The 23,478-nt window shown below is 38.9% G+C and overlaps 1 protein-coding gene across 3 annotated transcripts in view; it reads right to left on the bottom strand.

The window, feature by feature from the left end:
- Positions 1 to 23,478, bottom strand: part of LOC132119718 (echinoderm microtubule-associated protein-like 6) — a 63,257-nt gene that overhangs the window by 16,886 nt on the left and 22,893 nt on the right. For 2 of the 3 annotated variants that reach the window (XM_059529912.1, XM_059529914.1), the window contains exons 13-32: positions 22,399 to 22,505; positions 22,107 to 22,207; positions 19,862 to 20,048; positions 19,592 to 19,697; positions 18,332 to 18,425; positions 18,146 to 18,246; positions 14,047 to 14,249; positions 13,805 to 13,916; positions 11,445 to 11,572; positions 11,188 to 11,329; positions 10,953 to 11,105; positions 10,279 to 10,410; positions 8,908 to 8,996; positions 8,659 to 8,826; positions 7,684 to 7,885; positions 7,301 to 7,427; positions 6,866 to 6,944; positions 6,650 to 6,779; positions 1,546 to 1,644; positions 1,263 to 1,283 (exon numbers count right to left, since the gene is read on the bottom strand). In XM_059529912.1, coding sequence (XP_059385895.1) covers positions 1,263 to 1,283; positions 1,546 to 1,644; positions 6,650 to 6,779; positions 6,866 to 6,944; positions 7,301 to 7,427; positions 7,684 to 7,885; positions 8,659 to 8,826; positions 8,908 to 8,996; positions 10,279 to 10,410; positions 10,953 to 11,105; positions 11,188 to 11,329; positions 11,445 to 11,572; positions 13,805 to 13,916; positions 14,047 to 14,249; positions 18,146 to 18,246; positions 18,332 to 18,425; positions 19,592 to 19,697; positions 19,862 to 20,048; positions 22,107 to 22,207; positions 22,399 to 22,505 — 2,481 coding nt within the window. The remainder of the gene's footprint in view (positions 1 to 1,262; positions 1,284 to 1,545; positions 1,645 to 6,649; positions 6,780 to 6,865; positions 6,945 to 7,300; positions 7,428 to 7,683; positions 7,886 to 8,658; positions 8,827 to 8,907; positions 8,997 to 10,278; positions 10,411 to 10,952; positions 11,106 to 11,187; positions 11,330 to 11,444; positions 11,573 to 13,804; positions 13,917 to 14,046; positions 14,250 to 18,145; positions 18,247 to 18,331; positions 18,426 to 19,591; positions 19,698 to 19,861; positions 20,049 to 22,106; positions 22,208 to 22,398; positions 22,506 to 23,478) is intronic. The other variant, XM_059529913.1, reaches the window with a different exon arrangement.

Consider the following 23,478-nt stretch of genomic DNA (forward strand, 5'->3'; position numbering starts at 1 on the left):
CCTTAAACAGTTCAGTAGTGCAGAGTTTACAGGTTACTCTTCTTTTTTGAAGGCTCAAAGTAAAGTACTCCCAGTCTCCCACATCCCGCTAAATGCTGCAGAGACGCTGTTCGGGAAGCACGTGACATAAAACGAGGCCAGCTATTGGCTATTCGCTACTTCTCCTGCTGTACTGGCTGAGTAAAACCTCCGGTGGCTCATTACTGCCACACTTTGGTCACCGCAGATTTGAAATATGCACGAAATGAGCCGCTTACGGCAAATAAAAGTTATTTAGCAACGAATCGATGACTAAATTAGTTGACAACTATTTTAATAATCGATTTTTATCGATTAAATCGATTCGTTGTTTCAGCTCTAGTCTTATATCACAGTATTATTTGACTGAGAAGCATTACTCGTCATTGGGGAATCCTGGAGTGTGACGTGAGGGGATCCCCAGTATTACAGCACAGCGACTCACAAGCCATGACACAAAGTTAGGCAAACTAAACAACCGAAAGCAATATATGTCTTCCTTAGATGTAATGTTAGTTCTGTAATTCAGCGTTGGGTAAAACACCATAATAATCTCCTTCGAATGCTGCTTACTTGGTAACAGAAAAGAGGTTGAAATAAACATACGCACAATCAGCTTTTCCAAATGCCCCGATAATCAAAACTTCTACTTAGCGCTTGCTTAATTTCTGCAGATCAGTTTTTGTAACTGTATTACTTAATCCACCTGTTGCTTTGGCCTTATTTAACAGCCGCTTGCACCACCTGCTGGTGAGCGACTGACAGTAGATAGAGATCATGCCTCTGTGCTCTACTGCTATTCCTGCAGCTCCCGGATGTGAAAGGGCGAATTATCTGCCGAATTTTAACCACTGAATTTGTGGAAGCGAATTTGGAAAGTGAAATAAAATGGACCGAAATTTGCCTGTTGAATATTATACATCGTATTTTTTAACCGATTTAATATTTTGGAAGTGAATTCTGGAACGTGAATATGAATTATTGATTTTTTTATTATGAAAAAGTGTGTGAAATATTTTTAATTGAAATATTCACAGCTTAAACAAACAACTATACTACATTTCAGGACCTAACAATGCAAGCCCTGGAAATTCAAGGCATTAATTGCTTTAAATTAAAAATGCAAAAATGTTTTAGTTCTAAGTTGGAGCCCCAAAAAAAATCTGTCCTGGATTTCTGGAGTCAAACACAAAAGGTCAGTGAGACAAAATGAAGTCAGATGCCAGGAGGTTTTGCTGTCCTACCTGGCAGATCAGCGAAGTCACCTGTGTGTTGGTGTGTTGGATGAGAGAATGAGACAGAGATGAACAAAAATGAGAGAAGCCAAAGCAGAATTACATAAGAGATTCAAATTATTAGCAAAAATCACAAGCAGCCTTGTTATCAACACAAAACCAAACAGTGCACGCTGAAAGCAGCAACGCAAAAGTCAACATAAGGCAATGAAAATGATTTAGATGGTGAAAATTTCACAGATTTGTATAAAGAAATGTGTGTAGAGATCAGCTTATTCATTAGCACACTTACCGATCTGACCGGTGGCGATGATGTTGAGATATTTGGGATGTTGATTGACAGTCAGACAGAGGATGTCATCCGTGTGCTCCATATAAAAGCTTTGAGTACCTGCAAATCACAACTACTACTTTAATTCTCCAATCCATATTAAACAGCATGCATGCAGATTTAATGAGCTCATATTAACAGAAAGACTACATGTACTTTAAAAAAAAACTGCCACACTGCAATATTATTTTAGTAAACAGCAAAAAAATATTTCTCTCATGCACGTATTCCAAAGTTTGGATCAGTAAGAGTAAGATTTTTAAAAATGTTTTAAAAAAAAGTCTCTTCTGTTCACCAAGGCTGCATTTATTTGATTAAAAATACAGTTAATTCAGTTATATTGTGAAATATTATTACACTTTAAAATAAATGTTTTAAATGTTTTTTTTTTTGGAAACCAATTTCAACGCACTCAATGTTTTTTTTTTTAGGTTGCATAGCTTCATCTTTTTCTCAGGACAGAACTTCATATCAGATAAGAACCTTGATTTGATTTTTGTTTTGTTTTTTTGATTTGTGTGTGTGAAATCAAAGACAATGTTTCTTTTGTCTTTCCTTTGGATTTATTTGTTATAAAGTGCCACAGAATAAATCACCTAAAATATAGTAGATTATGTGCTTAAGTTCATTAAATAATAATTGATCTATGTGATGATAAACTCTCGTTAGTAACTAAATCGAAGAACAAAAAGAGTAAAGTTACAAAATGTTGTCCGGGGCTATATGCCCCTGGTAGGGTCTCCCAAGGCAAACAGGTCCTAGGCGATGGGTCAGACTAAGAGCGGTTCACAAACCCCTTATGAAAAGATCACATCAAAGGACCGTGACGTCGCCCGGTATGGCGCAGCCGGGGCCCCACCCTGGAGCCTCCCCCCACGGGGTCCGGCCGGGCTCAGCCCGAAGGAGCGACGTGGGGCCCCCTTCCCGTGGGCTCACCACCTACAGGAGGGACCGTAAGGGGCCGGTGCTTAGAGAATCGGGCAGCAGTCGAAGGCGGGGGCCTCGACAGCCCGATCCCTGGACACGGAAACTAGCTCTAGGGACGTGGAATGTCACCTCACTGGCGGGAAAGGAGCCCGAGATTGTGCGTGAGGTTGAGAGGTTCCGACTAGCGATAGTCGGGCTCACCTCTACGCACAGCTTGGGCTCTGGAACCACACTCCTCGAGAGAGGATGGACTCTTCACCACTCTGGAGTTGCCCATGGTGAGAGGCGGCGGGCTGGTGTGGGTCTGCTTATAGCCCCCCAGCTCAGCTGCCATGTGTTGGAGTTTACCCCGGTGAACGAGAGGGTCGCTTCCCTGCGCATTCAGGTCGGGGATAGGTCTCTCACTGTCGTTTGTGCCTATGGGCCGAACGGCAGTGCAGAGTACCCGGCCTTCTTGGAGTCTCTGGGAGGGGTGCTGGAAAGTGCTCCGACTGGGGACTCCGTCGTTTTACTGGGGGACTTCAACGCCCACGTGGGCAATGACAGTGACACCTGGAGGGGCGTGATTGGGAGGAACGGCCCCCTTGATCTGAACCTGAGTGGTGTTCAGTTATTGGACTTCTGTGCTAGTTACAGCTTGTCCATAACGAACACCATGTTCAAGCATAAGGGTGTCCATCAGTACACGTGGCACCAGGACACCCTAGGCCGTAGGTCGATGATCGACTTTGTGGTCGTTTCATCCGACCTCCGCCCGTATGTCTTGGACACTCGGGTGAAGAGAGGGGCGGAGCTGTCAACTGATCACCACCTGGTGGTGAGTTGGATCCGATGGCGGGGGAGGAAGCTGGACAGACTCGGCAGACCCAAACGTACTGTGAGGGTCTGCTGGGAACGTTTGGCCGAGCCTCCTGTCAGAGAGATCTTCAACTCCCACCTCCGGCAGAGCTTCGACCGGATCCCGAGGGAGGCTGGAGATATTGAGTCCGAGTGGACCATGTTCTCCACCTCCATTGTCGAAGCGGCCGCTTGGAGCTGTGGCCGTAAGGTCTCCGGTGCCTGTCGAGGCGGCAATCCCCGAACCCGGTGGTGGACACCGGAAGTAAGGGATGCCGTCAAGCTGAAGAAGGAGTCCTATTGGGCCTGGTTGGCTTGTGGGACTCCTGAGGCAGCTGACAGGTACCGGCAGGCCAAGCGGACTGCAGCCCGGGTGGTTGTGGAGGCAAAAACTCGGGCCTGGGAGGAGTTCGGTGAGGCCATGGAGAAGGACTATCGGTCGGCCTTGAAGAGATTCTGGCAAACCGTCCGACGCCTCAGGAGAGGGAAGCAGTGCCCTACCAACGCTGTTTACAGTAGAGGTGGGGAGCTGTTGACCTCAACTGGGGATGTCGTTGGACGGTGGAAGGAATACTTCGAGGATCTCCTCAATCCCGCTGTCACGTCTTCCATTGAGGAAGCAGAGGCTGAGGGCTCAGATGTGGACTCGTCCATCACCCAAGCTGAAGTCACCGAGGTAGTCAAGAAACTCCTCGGTGGCAAGGCACCGGGGGTGGATGAGATCCGCCCTGAATACCTCAAGTCTCTGGATGTTGTGGGGCTGTCTTGGCTGACACGCCTCTGCAGCATCGCGTGGCAGTCGGGGACGGTGCCTCTGGGATGGCAGACCGGGGTGGTGGTCCCTCTTTTTAAGAAGGGGGACCGGAGGGTGTGTTCCAACTACAGGGGGATCACACTTCTCAGCCTCCCTGGGAAAGTCTATGCCAGGGTACTGGAGAGGAGAATCCGGCCGATAGTAGAACCTCGGATTCAGGAGGAACAGTGTGGTTTTCGTCCAGGCCGTGGAACACTGGACCAGCTCTATACCCTCTACAGGGTGCTGGAGGGTTCGTGGGAGTTTGCCCAACCAGTCCACATGTGCTTTGTGGATTTGGAGAAGGCATTCGACTGTGTCCCTCGCGGTGGCCTGTGGAGGGTGCTCCGGGAGTATGGGGTCCGGGGCCCTTTGCTAAGGGCTATCCGGTCCCTGTACGACCGGAGCAGGAGCTTGGTTCGTATTGCCAGCATTAAGTCAGACTTGTTCCCGGTGCGTGTTGGACTCCGGCAGGGCTGCCCTTTGTCGCCGGTTCTGTTCATGATTTTTATGGACAGAATTTCTAGGCGCAGCCAGGGGCCGGAGGGGGTCAGGTTTGGTGACAACACAATTTCGTCTCTGCTCTTTGCGGATGATGTTGTCGTGTTGGCTTCATCAAGCCAGGACCTTCAGCATGCACTGGGACGGTTTGCAGCCGAGTGTGAATTGGCTGGGATGAGAATCAGCACCTCCAAATCCGAGGCCATGGTCCTCAGTCGGAAAAGGGTGGCTTGCCCACTTCAGGTTGGTGGAGAGTTCCTGCCTCAAGTGGAGGAGTTTAAGTATCTTGGGGTCTTGTTCACGAGTGAGGGAAGGATGGAACGGGAGATTGACAGACGGATCGGTGCAGCTTCTGCAGTAATGCGGTCGATGTACCGGTCTGTCGTGGTGAAGAAAGAGCTGAGCCGCAAGGCGAAGCTCTCGATTTACCGGTCAATCTACGTTCCTACTCTCACCTATGGTTATGAGCTTTGGGTCATGACCGAAAGGACAAGATCCCGGATACAGGCGGCCGAAATGAGCTTTCTCCGCAGGGTGGCTGGGCGATCCCTTAGAGATAGGGTGAGAAGCTCAGTCACCCGGGAGGAGCTCAGAGTAGAGCCGCTGCTCCTCCACATCGAGAGGGGTCAGCTGAGGTGGCTCGGGCATCTGTTCCGGATGCCTCCTGGACGCCTTCCCGGGAAGGTGTTCCGGGCACGTCCCACTGGGAGGAGACCCCGGGGAAGACCTAGGACACGCTGGAGAGACTATGTCTCCCGGCTGGCCTGGGAACGCCTCGGTGTCCCCCCAGAAGAGCTGGAGGAAGTGTCTAGGGAGAGGGAAGTCTGGGGTTCTCTGCTTAGACTGCTGCCCCCGCGACCCGGCCCCGGATAAGCGGAAGAAGATGGATGATGGATGGATGGATGGATGGATGGTTTTAAATGTGATTATAATTTAAAAAATAATTTATTCCTGTGCTCAAAGTTGAATTTTCGGCATCATTTCTCCAGTTGTCACATTCAAAATGTCACATTAAATTATTATAATATTAATATTTGCTGCTAAAGACAATTCTGATTATTATCATTATAAAAAAACTGTTGTATAAAGTTGAAAAAATGCAAGGATGCATTTAAAACTTTTTAAACTGTATATTCTAATTTTACATTTTATGTAAACTTCAACCTAAGAAAATACTATATATATTTTGAATGTCTGCTGAGGAAAGCCATATCTTTGTTGTACTCTTTGATCTATTAAGGGTGATTTCTGATGATAGCACTGCTTAGTATTTGTTAACTGCATCTTACAAACTGTTGTTGAAAGTAAAAACAACTCCTTTGTTTACAACAGCGTTTCAGTCTCTTTCAATATAAAAGTCTCTTGTCGCCATCTAATGGCAGAACATTGTAACTAATCACATCACAAACACACACACTGTTTCCCAATACTAAATACTATTATTCAATACTACTATTATTAATATAAAATATTTTTAATAAACAACAACAGCCATTATAAAAGTTGCTAGGCAATTTAGACAAAAGTACAAAGGCAACGCTCATTTATATAAAATCTAATGTGATGATTTGCTTTCTGTTAGCTTTATTTGCTCTCAGCCAAAACTATTTGCTCTGAAATAAATAATAGATTAATGAGACCAAAGAATGTGCTGTTATTACTAGAACCGAGAACCAGAAAGAACTGTTGTATAAATATATATATATAAAATCATACTTTTGATTAATAATTTTTTTAATGTTACGACTGAAACTGTTTTAGTTCATTTAACTTCATCACTTCTTTTTTAAACAGATGTGCAGTTCCAACTGCAGCCTGTAGAGGTCAGCAGTGTATCATGCCTGATCTGGAATCAGATTAGTCTCAAAAGACAAGCCTACAAACTCATCCAATGCATAAAGTCAAACTGTACTGTGTTTTCCCTGCACATTAGCCACATGTTGAGACAAGAACCAAGCACCAAGCCAGAGGTCAGAGGTCAACAGTGATACTGAATCAGGACTGTACCAGCAGAGAGGTTCTGAATAACAGCAACGGCGGCTGTGTGGAAGATGATGTCAGCTCCATCATTGAGGTAGTGAAGGTTGTTTCGACAATCAAAGCCCCTGTAGCCAAACACGTGATCCAGAGACAGTTCCTACAGACACGCACAGACATCAACACACACACACTGACAATAATGAGGACAACCCTTACTCCTCATGAGCTCATAACCCGACTGACCTCGACCATCTTCTTCTTCTTTGTGATGTTGTTCTTCACCAGTTTGTCAGGTAACGGTGCGGCACGGCTCACTGGAGGCCTGTAGGAAACAAATTACTGTATGTTCTGACATGAACACATACAATTTCACCCTCATTACATTTGTCTTCTTTTGCATTATAAATTTCTGAACATCCTTAAATCAAGATATATTTACTTGAGATGCAGAATGAGATGTTAAGCATTTCTGGTGAATGTATCAAGTTTGTTTAAAACATGAACAAATATCTGCCAGTGGGATCATCAAAATCTATTAAATTCAAACTAATAGATTTTTCTTACCTCACTGACAGATATTTTTCTTCTTTTCTTGTAAACTTGCTTTATTTTGAAAAACAAGACTATATAAGTAAATTTTTGTCCAAAGTAAATTTATCTTGATTTAAGAATTTTTACCGCTCGTCCACTAGGATCTCCTTCTGTTGTTGGTGTGGTTTCACGCCAGTCATTTGGCGTATACTGACAGCGTAGATCTTTGTTGTGTAATCCATGTTCTTTTCCTGAGCGACGTCACTGTCATACCCTAAACAAACAAATGTAAGTTAAATAAAATGTATTTAACTAGTGTTAGAACGAACCGTTTTAAGAGGGCATGGTTGACTCTTATGGTTGAACTTTTATAAAGAATATCTCTTTGGATTTGAGACTTTAGTCAACTTCAGGGATGTTATCTATTCACGAAGAGCTTGAAACTCCAAGAGACTCCAAAGAGAAAGGAAAACTTGAAATTGCATCATATTGTAAATAAATGTAATCTCAAACAAAAACACAAGCATTACCTCCATCCTCCTCCGCATCATCGTCTGATTCTTCGCTGTCCACGGCTTTGCTTTCGTGTGAACCAATCCCCTGTCTCGCCCAGATCATGAGGGCCATGTCAGCCCCGCCCACCGACAGCAGCATCGCGTCGTCATTGGACCATCGAACATTCGTCACATTGGCACTGTGAGCCACATACTTTTTAAACTTGGCAAACTGACCCTGTATAAAATAATAATAAAATACGTTTGACTTGTTTAATGCAGGTTTTATACAAGACTGTTCATAAGTTATTATTTTGTCAAATTAAAATGTAAATAATAATAATAATATTTTCATTATATATAAATAAATTTGAATATTTAGAAATATTTATATTTTAAATATTTAAAAATATGTAATATTTAATATAACTATTATTATTTTTTATTATATTTAATATTTTAATATTTAATATATTTAATATATTTAATATATTTATATATTTGAAATATTATGTATATATATATATATAATTTTAAATATTCATAATTTAAAATATTTTGAATATTTTTATTCAACGTAGATGCATTAATTTGATTAAAAGTGACAAGTTTTGTCACTTTTACAATGTTATACAAATAAATACATACAATCAATTATAAAAAATAAAACAATATAATGATAAATCCAATAAAACAATTTTTTTTATATTAATTTCAACATTGATAATAATCGGAAATGTTTCTTGAGCATCAAATCATTTCTGAAGGAACATCTGACACTGAAGGCTGGAGTAATGATCAAGAAAATTCAGCTCTGCTCACAGCATTTTAACATTTATTCACATAAAAAAATACCTATTTTAAATTGTAATAATTTTTCACTTCTGTTACAGTATTTTTGATCAAATAAATACAGTGGAAGAGACATCTTTCAAAAACACTAAAATCCAACCCTAAATATTTTAACGGTGGTGTATATGAATACATGATGTGATTCTGCTGCTTTCAGACCTTGCAGGGGAAGCTGAAGAGCTTGACGAAGCCAAAGTCGTCTCCAGTGGCCAACAGCTTCCTGTCTTTGGTAAGTGAAGAGGCGTTGACAAAACTGAGCGCCGGCCAGATGCCTTCACAGGTGGGACCCAGCACTGACGTCCATGTGGCCCATTCCATCTTCTCAAACTGAACACACACAAACACACAGTTATGAGATGAGAACACCTGAGTTAGTGATATATCTGGCTGTGTGTGTCGTCTCTTTACCTCTGAACTGCTGATAGTTTGTCGTCTTCCACGTGGAGCTTCAAAAAATAGCTGCTCTTTGGCACCAGTGTTGACTTGAAGCAGTTTTCCTGCATTAATACACAATGAAAAAAAGCTTAATAAAAAGCTTGATTATGTCCTTACACATTTGTTTCTTCCTTTGCTAAAATTATGGATATCTGCAGGTGCTGTTTCCCAAATTCCCAAAGCGAAATACATATTCTTATTGCCAAGGGACACAATCAAGGGTCAAACGTGAGAGATATTGGTTTTTGGTGAGTAATTCATCAATAAATGTTTACTGTATAAGGGAATGCATGACTTATTATACACAATGACCTTTGCTGTCACTAATATGCAAGTAATAACTGCAAAAACCAAATCACACTAGAGTCACATGTCCAAGTTTTCTCCATTCAAAACATTACCTTCCAACTGAAATGCACGTGTAGATTGATTTTAATTGTAACGCTCAACTCATCACACATACAGAGACAGTGTACGTGTTTACATGCAAGTTCTTAAACCGATTACGCCTAATAAGCTGAAAACTCACGTGGTCATGTAAACGCGGTAACACGTTTCCTTTTATCAGAGTACGGTCATTTAATGGCGTAAGAATAAATCGGTTGCAACAGGTAGTTTTTTGCCTCTTACTCCGATTTCGCATGACATGTAAATGCAATAACCCACTTTCTGTTGGTTTATTGAAGTGCGCATATGTAATATGTGACAGGAATGCATCATTAGTGCAGATTTAAGCACATATAGACTGAGCAAACGTCTTGCAGTAAAGAAAGAAGGAAATATATCACAAAAGCAGACTTTTTCATGACTACTCTGCGTCAGATATGCAAATTATTATATTTTGACGTCACTAAAGGGAAATAACCTGATTTATCAATTAAGTCATGTAAATGCATCTTACCGTATTTTTCAGACTATAAGTCGCACCTGAGTATAAGTCGCATCAATCCAAAAATACGTCATAATGAGGAAAAAAGCAGCACTCAGCAGCACTCAGAGCACTGAGCAGAATAGAGTGCCCTCTCGCGGCTGTAGACGGTAATGTTTTCCCATGGTTCATTTTTCTTGGTTCATGTCAAATTAATTTTGATAAATAAGTCGCACCTGACTATAAGTCGCAGGACCAGCCAAACTATAAAAAAAAGTGTGACTTATAGTCCGGAAAATACGGTACTTGCATTGTCAGGTTAATGATGTGCATGTAAATGGGGAACACTGGTTATTTGAATAAGCTGATATTTGTGAGTTATCAGCTTACTGGTGCGCATGTAAACGTGCTTATTAACTCCTACATTGCTGCTTGAATCTATATTTATATTTTTGAGTTCTGTATGTTTGGATTACCACGGACGTCCCAGTCCACATGAGTGATACAGCTGGATGCTCCTTTACAGATGCCCACCCGCTTACTGCTCAGAACGTTATAAATGTCCACAAATGAGTCGTGGGAGGCCACGGCGAGGTATTTTCCAGCATCTTCAAGAAAAATGTAATAAATATATATTATATAGATTAAGGATATTATATAATATCTATATTTGTTTATTATACTAATATATATATATATATATATATATATATATATATATATATATATATATATATATATATATATATATATATATATATATATATATATTTATATATAAAATTATAAAAACACATATTTAATAAACCACAAATATATTGTACAATTATACTAATTAATTATAATCACATTATAAATTGTATATTATACATTACATCCAAAAGAAAAGTTTATGTTTACATAATAAATGTGTGTGTACTTTATATATATTTATTATGTATATATAAATACACACACATCCATGTATATATTTAAGAAAACTTATGCTGTACGTGTGTGACATAATAAATATACACAGTACACACACACAAATATTATGTCAAGAAAAACTTTTATTTTGGATGCGATTAATCGCGATTTGACATCACAATTTGACAGCACAAATATATGTATATAAATATCTAAAACTGCCACCCATGCAGATGATTACCTTGAGAGAACCTGATGTCAGAGATGATCTCCTTCCTGTGGTGAAAGGTCACCATGTCTTCCAGCGTGTCTGCATTCACCACCAGGAAGCTGCCGTCGTTTAGACCCACCGCTAAGGCTTTTCCATCTGGCGAGAAGGCACAGCATCGACCACCTACAAACACACACCGCAGCGAAACCGTCTGTGATACTGAATCGGAGATCTTTCAAATGTGGCAGATGATTAGCAGATGTACTTTTCTTAAGTTTCCGGACAGCCACCATTCGATGGTTGGCGGAAAGCTCCCAGATGCGCAGGGTTTTGTCGTCACTCACAGTGGCACAAATATGCAGCAGTGGATGAGCAGCGAGGCCCCAAACTTCCCCCTCCATGTGACCCTAAAACACACGTCAAACACAACACAGACTTGAAGTAGTTGAGCAGCTTGACTTATCTTCTATCTTTTTACCCTGCATCTGTATTTGCAGCTGTGTATTTGGGAGTGACACACACCTGCACGAGTAAAGTCATGGGGCCGCTCTTGTCGATCTCTAGGATCTCTCCATTTTTGGTGCCGACCAAAATGTGTCCATGTCCCAGAGTGATCGCTCTGATGGACGGGTTGTCTTCTAACAGCAGCCCTAAAAAGAAAAAACAGAAAAACAATATGTCTGAGCATATATCCAAACCTCCTAACAGATGGCACCAACCTGCCTGCCTTTTAAATTAAACACTGTATTCACTGAAAATAATATGCATTCTTTTTTGTATTATTTTTTGAAGAAATACATAGTGTATTATTTAGAGGCAAATATTGTCTAGTACCATTAAATCCCTAACCCTAAAGTAAAAAAAAATAAAATAAATAAATAAATATATATATAACATGTAAACAACATATAGCACATTTATTTCAATAAAAAACACTGTATTAATTAGAAGTAATATGAATTATTTTTCTAATATTTGTATCATTTTATATAGAAATAGTGTATCATTTAGAGGTGAAATCATGAAATTCCCTTATAATACAAAATATTAAATCATAAATATCCTTAAAACAAAATGCATTACATTCATATAATTAAAAAACCTTTTAAACACTATTAATTTATTAAAAATTGTATTTACTGAAAATGTGAATAGATTTTCTAGTATTTGCAGTTTTATATGGAAACAGTGTAAAGTTTGTAGAATTTAATAATATTAAATAATAAATATTGCTGAAATAAAAAAATTGTACATTCATTTCATTAAACAAAATTAAACACTGTATTAACTTAACATAAACATTGTATTAGTTGGAAATAATATGCATTGTTTTATTAAAATTCATATTATTTTATAAAGGAATAAATTGTGCTTAGTTCAAGTTCAAGTTTATTTTTAAAGCACATTTAAAAAAGCTAAAAGCTGAATAAATATTGTCTAGTAACCATGAAATCCCCTTACATTACAAAATATTAAATTATAAATATCATTGAAACTAAATATAGTACATTAATTTAATTAAAAACACTGCATTAATTAAAAATTATATTAATTGTTCTTTCTAATATTTATATTTACATTTTATTGTTTTATATAGAAATAAATATTTTGAGAGGTAAATATTGTCTAGTAACCATGAAATCCCCTAAAAAAACTAATATTAAATAATAAATATAATTTAAACAAAATAAAGTACATTCTTTTCATTAAAAAAACACTGCATTAAAAATAATAATATTTTTTTTCTAATATTTATATTTACATATTATTATTATTTTATATAGAAATAAATATTTTTTGAAGTAAATACTGTCTAATACCATGAAAACCCCTCACAATACAAAATATTAAATAACAAATATTATTTAAACAACATATAGTACATTCATTTCATTAAAAAACACTGCATTAATTAAAAATAATATTAATTGTTCTAATATTTATATTTACATTTTATTATTTTATATAGAAATACATATTTTTTTAAGTAAATACTGTCTAATACCATGAGATCCCCTCACAATGCAAAATATTAAATTATAAATATTATTGAAACAAAATATACTGTAGTACATCCGTTTAATAAAAAAACACTACATTAATTAAAAATAATATTAATTGTTTTTTCTAATGTTTATATTTACATTTTATTATTTTATATAGAAATAAATATTTTTAGGGGTAAATATTGTCTGGTAACCATGAAATCCCCTTACAATACAAGATATTACATAATAAATATTATTGAAACAAAATATACTGTAGTACATCCGTTTAAAAAAAACACTACATTAATTAAAAATAATATTAATTGTTTTTTCTAATATTTATATTTTTACAGTTTATTATTTTATATAGAAACAAATATTTTAAGAAGTAAATATTGTCTAGTAGCCTAACCATGAAATCCCTTTACAATACAAAATATTATATAATAAATATTATTGAAACAAAATACAGTACATTAATTTCATTAAAAAACTGCATTAATTAAAAATAATATTAATTGTTTTTTCTAATATTTATTTTTACATATTATTATTATTTTATATAGAAATAAATATTTTTAGAAGTAAATACTGTCTAATACCATGAAATCCCCTCACAATGCAATTTGTTTTATAATAAATATTATTGAAACAAAATATGGTTCATTAATTTCATTAAAAAACACTGCATTAATTAAAAATAATATTAATTGTTATTTCTAATATTTATATTTACATATTATTATTATTATTATTATTTTATATAGAAATATATATTTTTTTAGAGGTAGTATTAACCATGAAATCCCCTCACAATACAAAATATTACATAATAAATATTATTGAAACAAAATATTTCATAAAAAAATGTCTGTTTTGAGGATTTATAATCACCCTTAGATGAAGGCGAGAGCACCGCCCTCTTGATGGCGTACGTCTTCAAACATCTCTCGAACATGTCGTCCCACAGCTCCACAACTCCATCTTTACCCCCCGTCACAAAACCCTTCAGGTCACAACACACCATTAACAGCTAAGAAATACATTTTTACCTACTGCTGAACTATATTTAATGCACAGACTGAGCAGGATACCAAGTACTCTGTACTGTATATAACTGTGGCAAACTCAATCACCTTGTCCAGAGAGCACATGGCAAACACGGGTCCGTCGTGAGCTTTGATGCTCTTCATGAGCGTCGTGTCTTTCCAGATGTACACGTCACCCGTCATCGCCCCAGAAAACACCAGGTCCTCCGAGCGTCCGTAGCAAGCGGACATCATGGTCTCATGCTTGGCAAGATTTCCGAAAATGCCTCTTTTAAATGTTAAACCTCCTCCTGTGATGAAATATAAACACTGAGCTAATGCATTTAATTCGATTTTTCAGAAGCATTAATAATAATAATAATAATAATAATAATAATACATTTTATTTGTAATGCGCTTTTCTTAGACCCAAAGCGCTACAGTAATAAAGTAATAAATAAAGTAAAACAAAACACCAAAAGCAATACAACAATTCATTATAGAAAGACAGTCTTGAATAAATGTGACTTAATCAACTTTTTAAAATCATCCAACGTTGGTGCATTTCTGACGTGCAGAGGAAGTACATTCCATAGCTTAGGGGCTTTATATGAAAAGGCTCTTTCCCCCATGGTCTTTAGCTTGCATGATGGCTGGTTAAGTGAAAGAGAGTTAGTAGAGCGAAGAGAGCGTGATGGAATATAAGGGCTGATGAGTTCACAAAGATACTCAGGTGCAGTCCCATGAAGTGCCTTGTATGTTAAAGTAAGAATTTTAAAATCAATTCTCGCATTTACGGGAAGCCAGTGTAATTGTGAAAGAACCGGTGTAATGTGTTCACGAGGAGAAGTACAAGTGAGCACACGAGCGGCAGAATTTTGTATATACTGAAGCTTGCTCAACGATTTAGCTGGAAGGCCAGAGAACAAGGCATTACAATAATCTAACCTAGTTGTTATGAAGGCATGTATAAGCCTTTCTGTGTCTGCAAAAGAGAGAAAAGGTCTAAGTCGAGCTATGTTTCTCAGGTGGAAAAATGCAGTTTTAGAGATGTGTTTTATGTGTGCTTCAAATGATAATTGTGAATCAAAAATGACACCAAGATTTCGCACCTGTGAAGTGGGGATTACCGTGCAGGAATCAACAATCAAACTGATCTGCTCGGCCTTACGTGTGGCTGCCACTGTACCAATCCGCATCAGTTCAGTTTTGGAGCCATTCAGCTTCAGGAAGTTGTTATGCATCCAGTTACTGATCTCTGCTAAACAACCACGTAAAGCTATTAATGAGCAATGGACATCAGGACTAGTGGTGATGTAAATCTGCGTATCATCCGCATAGCAGTGATACCCAAGACCATGTTTCCTAATGATCTGCCCAAGTGGAAGCATATAAATATTAAATAATATTGGACCCAGTACTGAACCCTGAGGAACTCCCTGTCGAACAGGCACGGTATCTGATTTATAGTTACCCAAGCCAACAAACTGGGCACGTTTAGTTAAATAAGACCGAAACCAATTGAGGACAGCTCCAGAAAGACCCAACCAATTTTCCAGCCTGTCAAGCAGAAGAGAGTGACATATAGTGTCAAAAGCAGCACTGAGGTCTAACAAGACCAAAATACTGTATGCACCTGAATCCGCTGTGATAAGAAGATCATTTATGACCCTAATTAAAGCGGTTTCAGTACTATGCCCTCTTCTGAACCCAGATTGAAAAGGTTCAAAGAGACTGTTAAGAGCTAGGTGATTATTTAACTGAACAGCCACAACACGCTCAAGAACTTTAGCCAAGAATGGGAGGTTAGAAATCGGCCTGTAATTGGATAAATCAGATACATCACAACCATTCTTCTTAGGGACTGGTGTAATGGCAGCTATTTTTAGTTCTGGAGGAACAATTCCAGAGGTCAATGACAAGTTCACAATTGAAGTCATAAAAGGGCAGATTGATGCAAGGCAGTTCATGATGACCGAGCAGGGAACCGGATCTAAAATACTGGTTGTAGAGTTCATGGACTTCACTGTACTTATAATAAAATCATCTCCGACCATTTCAAAGTTTGAAAAGGTAGTAGTTGGGAAGTTTGAAGGCTGGATATTAACTAGCTCAAGAGGAGTGATGGTATTTAAAGTGCTATATATATCCTCAACCTTACCAGTGAAATAATGAAGAAACTTATTGCACTGTTCAACAGAGGAATGAACAACGGCCTTAGTCGGTTTGAGAAGATTGTCAACAGTCTTAAACAGCAATTTAGTATTTGTTGCAGCGTTACCAATAATGCTTGAATAGTAGCTCTTACGTGCAGTATTCAAAGCAGAATGGTAAGCAGACTGTTGTTCAGTGTAAAGAAGCCTGTGCACCGTCAGGCCAGATTTTTTGTACTGCCGTTCTAATTGTCTTCCGGCAGCTTTCATTAAACGTAAATCCGGGGTAAACCATGGACAGGGTTTCCTAAAAGTAACAAGCCGTTCTCGCACAGGTGCGAACTCATCCAAAAGTGAGGAAAGCATGGAATTATAGTGCTCCACGGAGTTAGTAGTGGGAAGCCCAGAGACAAAAGTCGAAAAAAGAGTGAAGTCCATGTGCTTGATGTTACGGAATTTGATAGTGCGCTCAGAAATAGATCGTGAAGACATAACATTTATGTCAAAAGTAATAAGTCTATGATCACTTATACTCATGTCGATACTATCCAGAGATTGGATACCAACACCAGCAGAACATACCACATCCAATATATGGCCCAGCCTATGGGTCGGAAAAGTAACATGCTGTTTAAAGTCAAAACCATCCAAAATGTCCAAAAAAGTAGCAGTTTTGACACAGTTTGGATTATCAATATGGAAATTGACATCGCCAGTCAAGACCATAGACGGACAGAGTGGACTAAGAAGTGTCAGCAACTCAGTAAACTCAGAAAAAAATAAAGGATTAGGTTTTGGTGGACGATAAATTAGCAGCACAAGAACAGGTGAAGCACCATTGACTTTAAAAACCAGACATTCAAATGATGAAACAGTAGGAGCATCAATAACATCAATTGATATATTAGATACAAATATTGCAGCCAAGCCACCACCCTTACCCGAAGCTCGAGGCACGTCAATATATTTATATCCAGATGGGGCACACATGTTCAAATTAAGATAGTCATTGTCTTTATGCCAAGTTTCACTGAGACAGAGAATATCAATTTTCCTGTCAAGGATAGTGTCAGTGATAAGTGCCGTTTTATTGTTTATTGACCTCGTGTTGAAGTGAGCGAGTCGCATAGTGCTACAGCACACATTCGCCGCGGGTTTTTGAGAGAGAACCTCTGGATAGCGTAGGTTACTATGGCCGATTCCACGGGAACCCGAAGTACGACGCAGCGAGCGCCTGCGGTTAGACCAAAGTGCAGTGACTCCAGCACCGGCAGTAGAGCGACTCTGACGAGACCCTCTATGATTATAACTAGGCCGGCGGAGGAGCTGCATGGAACGCAAAGTTTGTATGACGCTGATATCTGGACGGTAATGGTGTCCCAGGGACAAAAGATCAGAGAGAGAGTACCTCAGCATGGTGAAGTCCAGAAGTACGGTCCACTGCTTTACGCTGGTTCCTGATAAAATCAGATCGCAAATAATCCAGGTGATCATATGAAGTCGCATGATAACATCCAAGAGTTGTTACACAGCCATTGCACACGGAGAACTTGACGCAACTCCAGTGACTCGTTTGATCTCACACGGAGACAGCAGCAACAGGCAGAGACAGTGCAGGTGAATCACGGCAACCAGATGTGAGCAGCAGCAGATAGACCAGGGGGAAACACTTTAAAACGCTGGCTCAGTAAAGGTAAATATATGGAAATCCAGCAGCAGGTTAAGACTCAGAAGAGTTTAAAATTATTCAGAAGAGTTTAAAATTAATTAAAATAATAAACAACTAAAAATACGGCAGGAGAAGTGGCAGCCAAACGTGCGCCAACGTCCTCTCCGAAACCGGAACCATTAGGTATTCAGTTATCGGTTATGACGGCTCAATATGATGTGGCAGATTTTCCTCACAGTCATGTTCTCGAGCTTATGCTTCAAATAATGTCAGTAAAAAGACGGTCTGTGCATGTAACAAACATCCTAAGTTAAATAGCAAGCGTTACTGCTGTGATCTAGCATGCTAACCTTATAGCATTCACATATGAATCTTATGTCTCTACCTGTGTGCAGCCAGAACTTGATGTGTTTCATTCCCACCGTGAGCAGTTTATCCATGCGGAACGGGTTTCCTTTCACCACAAAGATCTTATCTTTATGTCCTCTATGGTAAAGAGAGAGACAGACGTCATTTGAGAGCCATTCAGCTCGCTGTACACACTCTTTACCACTAAAAGTTTTGGTTTTACCTGGATTTTGCCAGTTTTTCGCCTTTTTTCCAGTCCCAGATGACTAAGGAGTGGTCTTCATCGATTCCCACAGACACTAAACTCTTGCCATCCGCTGGATTTGAAACAACAGAATGTGACACAGCAATGTTTTAAAATATGTTTTAAGTGATTGTACATTGGATAAAAATACAATTCTGTAACATTAATGGAGATGCATTTGTATGCTTAAAAAACAAGTCAATTTTGTCCGAATATGCTTCGTCAATTCTTAGTCAGTGCTTCAATGCAATTATTAGTAAGTTAGTAATTAGTAAGAGTAAGCTCTGAAATAAGTTTATGGGGAAAAAATAAACATACATTTCTCAATTATATTGAGATACTGTTATAGTTTTTATTTATATTTTAAATTATTTAATTTTTCTTTTTTTCTATTTCATTTTAGTTACACTTTTAGTAATTTTAGCAAAGATTAATGCACTTTTGGAAGTTGCATATAAGGCAAAACGTCATTTTGGAATTTCTGCGGTCTAATATGAAATTGTTTTCCATGTTCTTATTCATAATTAAATTAGATTGTATTTTTTATTATTGTAATTAATTTATTGCATTAAGAAGATGACCTGTTGAATTCTTTTTGAGCGATGAATGTATTTTCTAAACTAAAGATTCGTTTTGACCAAGTTCAAAGGCTGTCATATGTGGATCAACTTACTATGTTGTGTATTTTCATCAGTTTTCAATATGAAAAACAACTTTCATTTCATATCAATGGATTTACTGCATTTTGGAAAAAAAATATTATGGATTTATTGCATGTTGAAAGAAAAAAAATAAAATTTAATAAATCTTTGAAAATCTAAATCTGGATTTGAATTGTTAATGTTTTTTATAAGATGCTACGTGAAAGTTTGAAACAGAAAATAGTGGTTTTCATCTAGCCACTTTTTTGGTAAAGAAAACACATTTTAGCTCAAATTAATCAAAATGGATTTAATGCATTTTTGGAACCAAACTCAAAAGTTTCAAAAACTGTAAAAAAATAATAAAATAATATTAATAAAGTAGGAATAAAATAAACATTAATGTAGGTGCATTTGATTGCGTTGCTTGAAAACAAAGATATTTTATCAGAGTATTCAATGCAATGCAATGGAAAAAAAGAAGGATTTAGCTCTGAAATATAGGAAGTTAGTGGAAAAATGACAATTTAACATTAATTTGAACCAAATCTGAAATTTCTCAGCTGGTTTATATATAAAAAGTCTGTCAGGGTCTGACCTGTGAACTCCAGAGCACAAACCCCGCGCTGATGTTGACCCTTCAGCAGAGATAAACACTTGAGTGTTGGGATGTCCCACACATGGATGGACGGATCTCGACCCACCTGACACACACACAAACATATGCATACTCTGCATTTATTGTATTACCATGCCTTACAGAGACAGCTCAAATCTGACTGTAAGGCATATCGGTTTAGTATCGGTTCAGTTTGAAGTGTGATTTGTGGACAACCGTTCCAGCCGTGTTGTATTGTAAATCTCTGACCTGTCCGGTGGCCACGTAATCTTTGAGAGGATGCACAGTGAGGCTCAGGATATCATCGTCATGACCGAGGTAGAAGCGCTGTGTGTGCTGCTGTCTGTTATACACCACAGCCACAGCGGCCACATGATACACCACCTCACCGGCCTGAGTGTAGAACAGATTATTCCTGCAGTCGCAGCCTCTGTACCTGAGATAAACAATTAAAAAATCACAAATATTTATACCTCTCTGAAAGTTAGCACATTACACAAATAACGAAGTATGTTTAACTTCCTACATTTTTGTAAGCCATTTATCCAATTAGACATTTTAATGGAATCATTCCTGTAAATACAGACCAATTTCGGTGTTTGCAAACAGTGATAACTTTTTTCTGGTGGCAGGAAATGAGAGTTTTAAAGGGGTCATATAATGCTACATGTACTCTTACAAGTTGTTTGAACTGAAATGTGTGTTGGCAGTGTGTGTACACAACCACCCTATAATGATAAAAATCCACCAAGTGTTTTTTTTCTAATCTTGTCAAATGTTTTCCCCTTTCTCAAATCGAGCCGTCTGACCATGTGGCGTCACACAGTCGTAGGCCCCTCCCACGATTGTTTGATTGACAGCAGTGTTTCAGCACAGACTGGACTTGTGTCTTACCTCAGACCCGCCCTGAGTGATCGTCATCAGTCCGAGATGCAGACGAGCCTGACTCTGAAGTGATTGAGCTGTTTTGTTGTTGGATGTAATAATGAACATAGCAGTAGTTATTTACTCCCGACATCTGAGCGACTGAAATCCCAGAGGATTAACTTACATTTGGAGAAATGAAAGAAATGCGCCCTTGATCTACTTAAATGCGTTTATGTTAGCGTGAATACTTCATGACCCAGCTTCCAGCAGTGAGTATAATGTATTTAAATGAATCATTGAAAATCGCCTTTCCTAATAATGTGCGAATTAGCAAGTTTTGTGGCCAAAAGAGAGCAGATCAGAAGAAAGGGGCGGAGTCAGCAGAGCTCATAAGCATTAAAGGAGAATCCCACAAATCACCCTGTTTAGAAAATAACTGTTTTTGACAGGGTAAAAAGGGTGTTTTTTACACTAACATTGAGAACTTGACATTGAGAGCATTGAGAACAGACTTTTCATTAGGACCCTAAAGAATCATATCAACTTGTGGAAAATGGGCATTATATGACCCCTTTAAAGCAGCAGTCTGTGGAAGCCATGGAATAAAAGAGTAACAAACATATTTCAAAATTTGGACCTTTTTCCTCGCAATTTTGATGAAGAAAAAACAACTCGTCATTTTCCCACACTTCTGGGGTTTTTTTCCTCAGAATTCACAAACTCACAATTATGTGTTGAGTTAAATCAAGTTATAAAGACCAAACTAGAAGATATAAACTTTCATTTGTGGGAAAAAAAGGCTAAATAGTATAGGTTTAAATAGTTATTTCATGCTGTAACAGTAGGGCTAATACAATACGACCTCTAAGAGTTTATATACTGCATATGTGAATATTATGTAGACCTATTGTTTCAATCTAATTTATGCTTTAAAATTAGGATAATCATTGCAGGTTTCATCCACAGTCTGTCCGTTTAAATGTCTGCATTTACTGTTATACAAACACACACACACACACACGTATAACTTTTATATAATTTATAATTACAATTTTATATTAAAATTATATATATATATATATATATATATATATAAATATATATACATATACACACACACACACTACTATTATTTATATAACATATTATTTAATTAATAATAATATTTAATTACTACAACAGCCATCATAAAAGATTAATTCAGACAAAAGTACAAAGGCTGCGCTCATTTAGATAAAATATAACATGATGAGATTTTGCTCTCTGCCAAAACTATTTGCTCTGATCAAATAATTGATTAATGAGACCAAAGTCTGCCCATGAGATTCACCCAAAACTAATTATATCTCATGTTTAAACAATATAGAGACGTTAGTAGATCTGGCCGACGTTATATATTTATTAACAAACTGCATATTTATAGTACATTCTCGCCTTAAAACTCTTAAAACTACACTTTGTGACACAAAAACTCTATTATTTATTAAGCACACAAGCGTTTGGAATCTCTAGAATATCACACTCCTCTCAGCCAATCAGATTCGAGAACCAGAAAGAACTGATAAACTATGTATTCAGGGTCGCAGACATAGAAACACACTGTGTTCATTTCAAACGCATAATTTACCCGTGGACAAACTGCAGGCGCAGCCCCTCGTCTGGTGCTTTCTGCCTCTTCAGAGATCCAGCCAGTTTCTTCTTGAGCTGAGGAAGATCTTCCTTATACACCTGAGGGGTGTTTGGGAGAAGAGTTACAGGGCAAAATCCACTCGCAACACATTCAGTGTAAGAGAAAAGGCATAAAGGGCAACAGCAACTATCCGATCAGCTGTGAAAATAATGAGAGGAGCGGGATGAAAGCAGCCGAGCTTTCACGTGTTACATAAAACCCTCTCAGTTTGGGAACTTGGGTCTCTTGCCTGACGCTCGTAGTTGATCTGGGCTTCCTGTTCGATGTCTGAGTCCAGCTCGGGAACGTCGGAGAGGTCCGAGTCAGATTCGCCACTGTTAGAGTCAGCGTAGCTATCTGTAAACGGGAGATATCTATCAGACTTTCTGCTTTCACTGTATGATCTGATTCATTTTAGTGCAAACTTTCAAAATATCTTTCAGAAGTAAAAATAATACGTAAAATTAAAACCTCTATTCTCATTTCTATTCAGTGCAGGAGTTGCAAAACATTTTTTTTGTCAGGCAAACTCTTCGGATAGAAAATATTCACTTACAGTACCCTTGAGATTAAGTTCAATGGCGCTTCGGGCTAAAAGAGACAGTTTTCTAAAAGAGCAAATCACGGGCGATTCGCGTCTTTTTCAAGATGCCGTTTCGTCCGTGTCCTTCTGGATGCGGTCGTTTCCTGTCTTCGGTGGACGGTCACGAGCGTTGTCTGCAGTGTCTGGGCGTCCAACACGCTGAGGCTGCACTCGTGGATGATTCATGCATCTACTGTGGGCGTATGAACATGGCAGCGCTGCGATCGCGTCTCTCACTCCTCAAGGGGAGTGCAGCAGACCCCTCTGTCGCCACCCGTCCCGGTTTCTCTGGCTCGAGCAGAGGACCGCCGGCTGGCGCTCTGGGAGATTTGAGGGTTACAGTGAGAGCTTCTCCGCCGGGCCACGCCCCACGGACTTCTCACTCCTCCCGCAGCGCCTGTCCCGTGCAGCTGCCGATTGATTCTGCTGGGCCGTCTCACGGCGGTCCCAGCGTGTCTTTCGGTGCGCCGCCCGAAGATCAGATGTCGATCGCTGCATCGGGGGATGGGTTATCGACCTCTGAGGATGAGGATTCGGCGGGGCTGCCCCCCTCGGGTGTTGTCGCTGCTGCCGAATCTGACTTGGAGTTGTCGGCCATGCTTGCCCGGGCAGCCGTGAGTATCGGGCTGGAGGTGACTACACCGCCCAGTCCCGAGCCCTCGCGGCTGGATGATTGGTTTCTCGGCGCGGGACGCGACTCACAACCTCGTTCTGCTCCGGTGCCTTTCTTCCGGGAGGTGCATGAAG

This window comes from Carassius carassius, chromosome 38 (assembly GCF_963082965.1).
Source record: "Carassius carassius chromosome 38, fCarCar2.1, whole genome shotgun sequence".
In the NCBI taxonomy this organism is placed as follows: domain Eukaryota; kingdom Metazoa; phylum Chordata; class Actinopteri; order Cypriniformes; family Cyprinidae; genus Carassius; species Carassius carassius.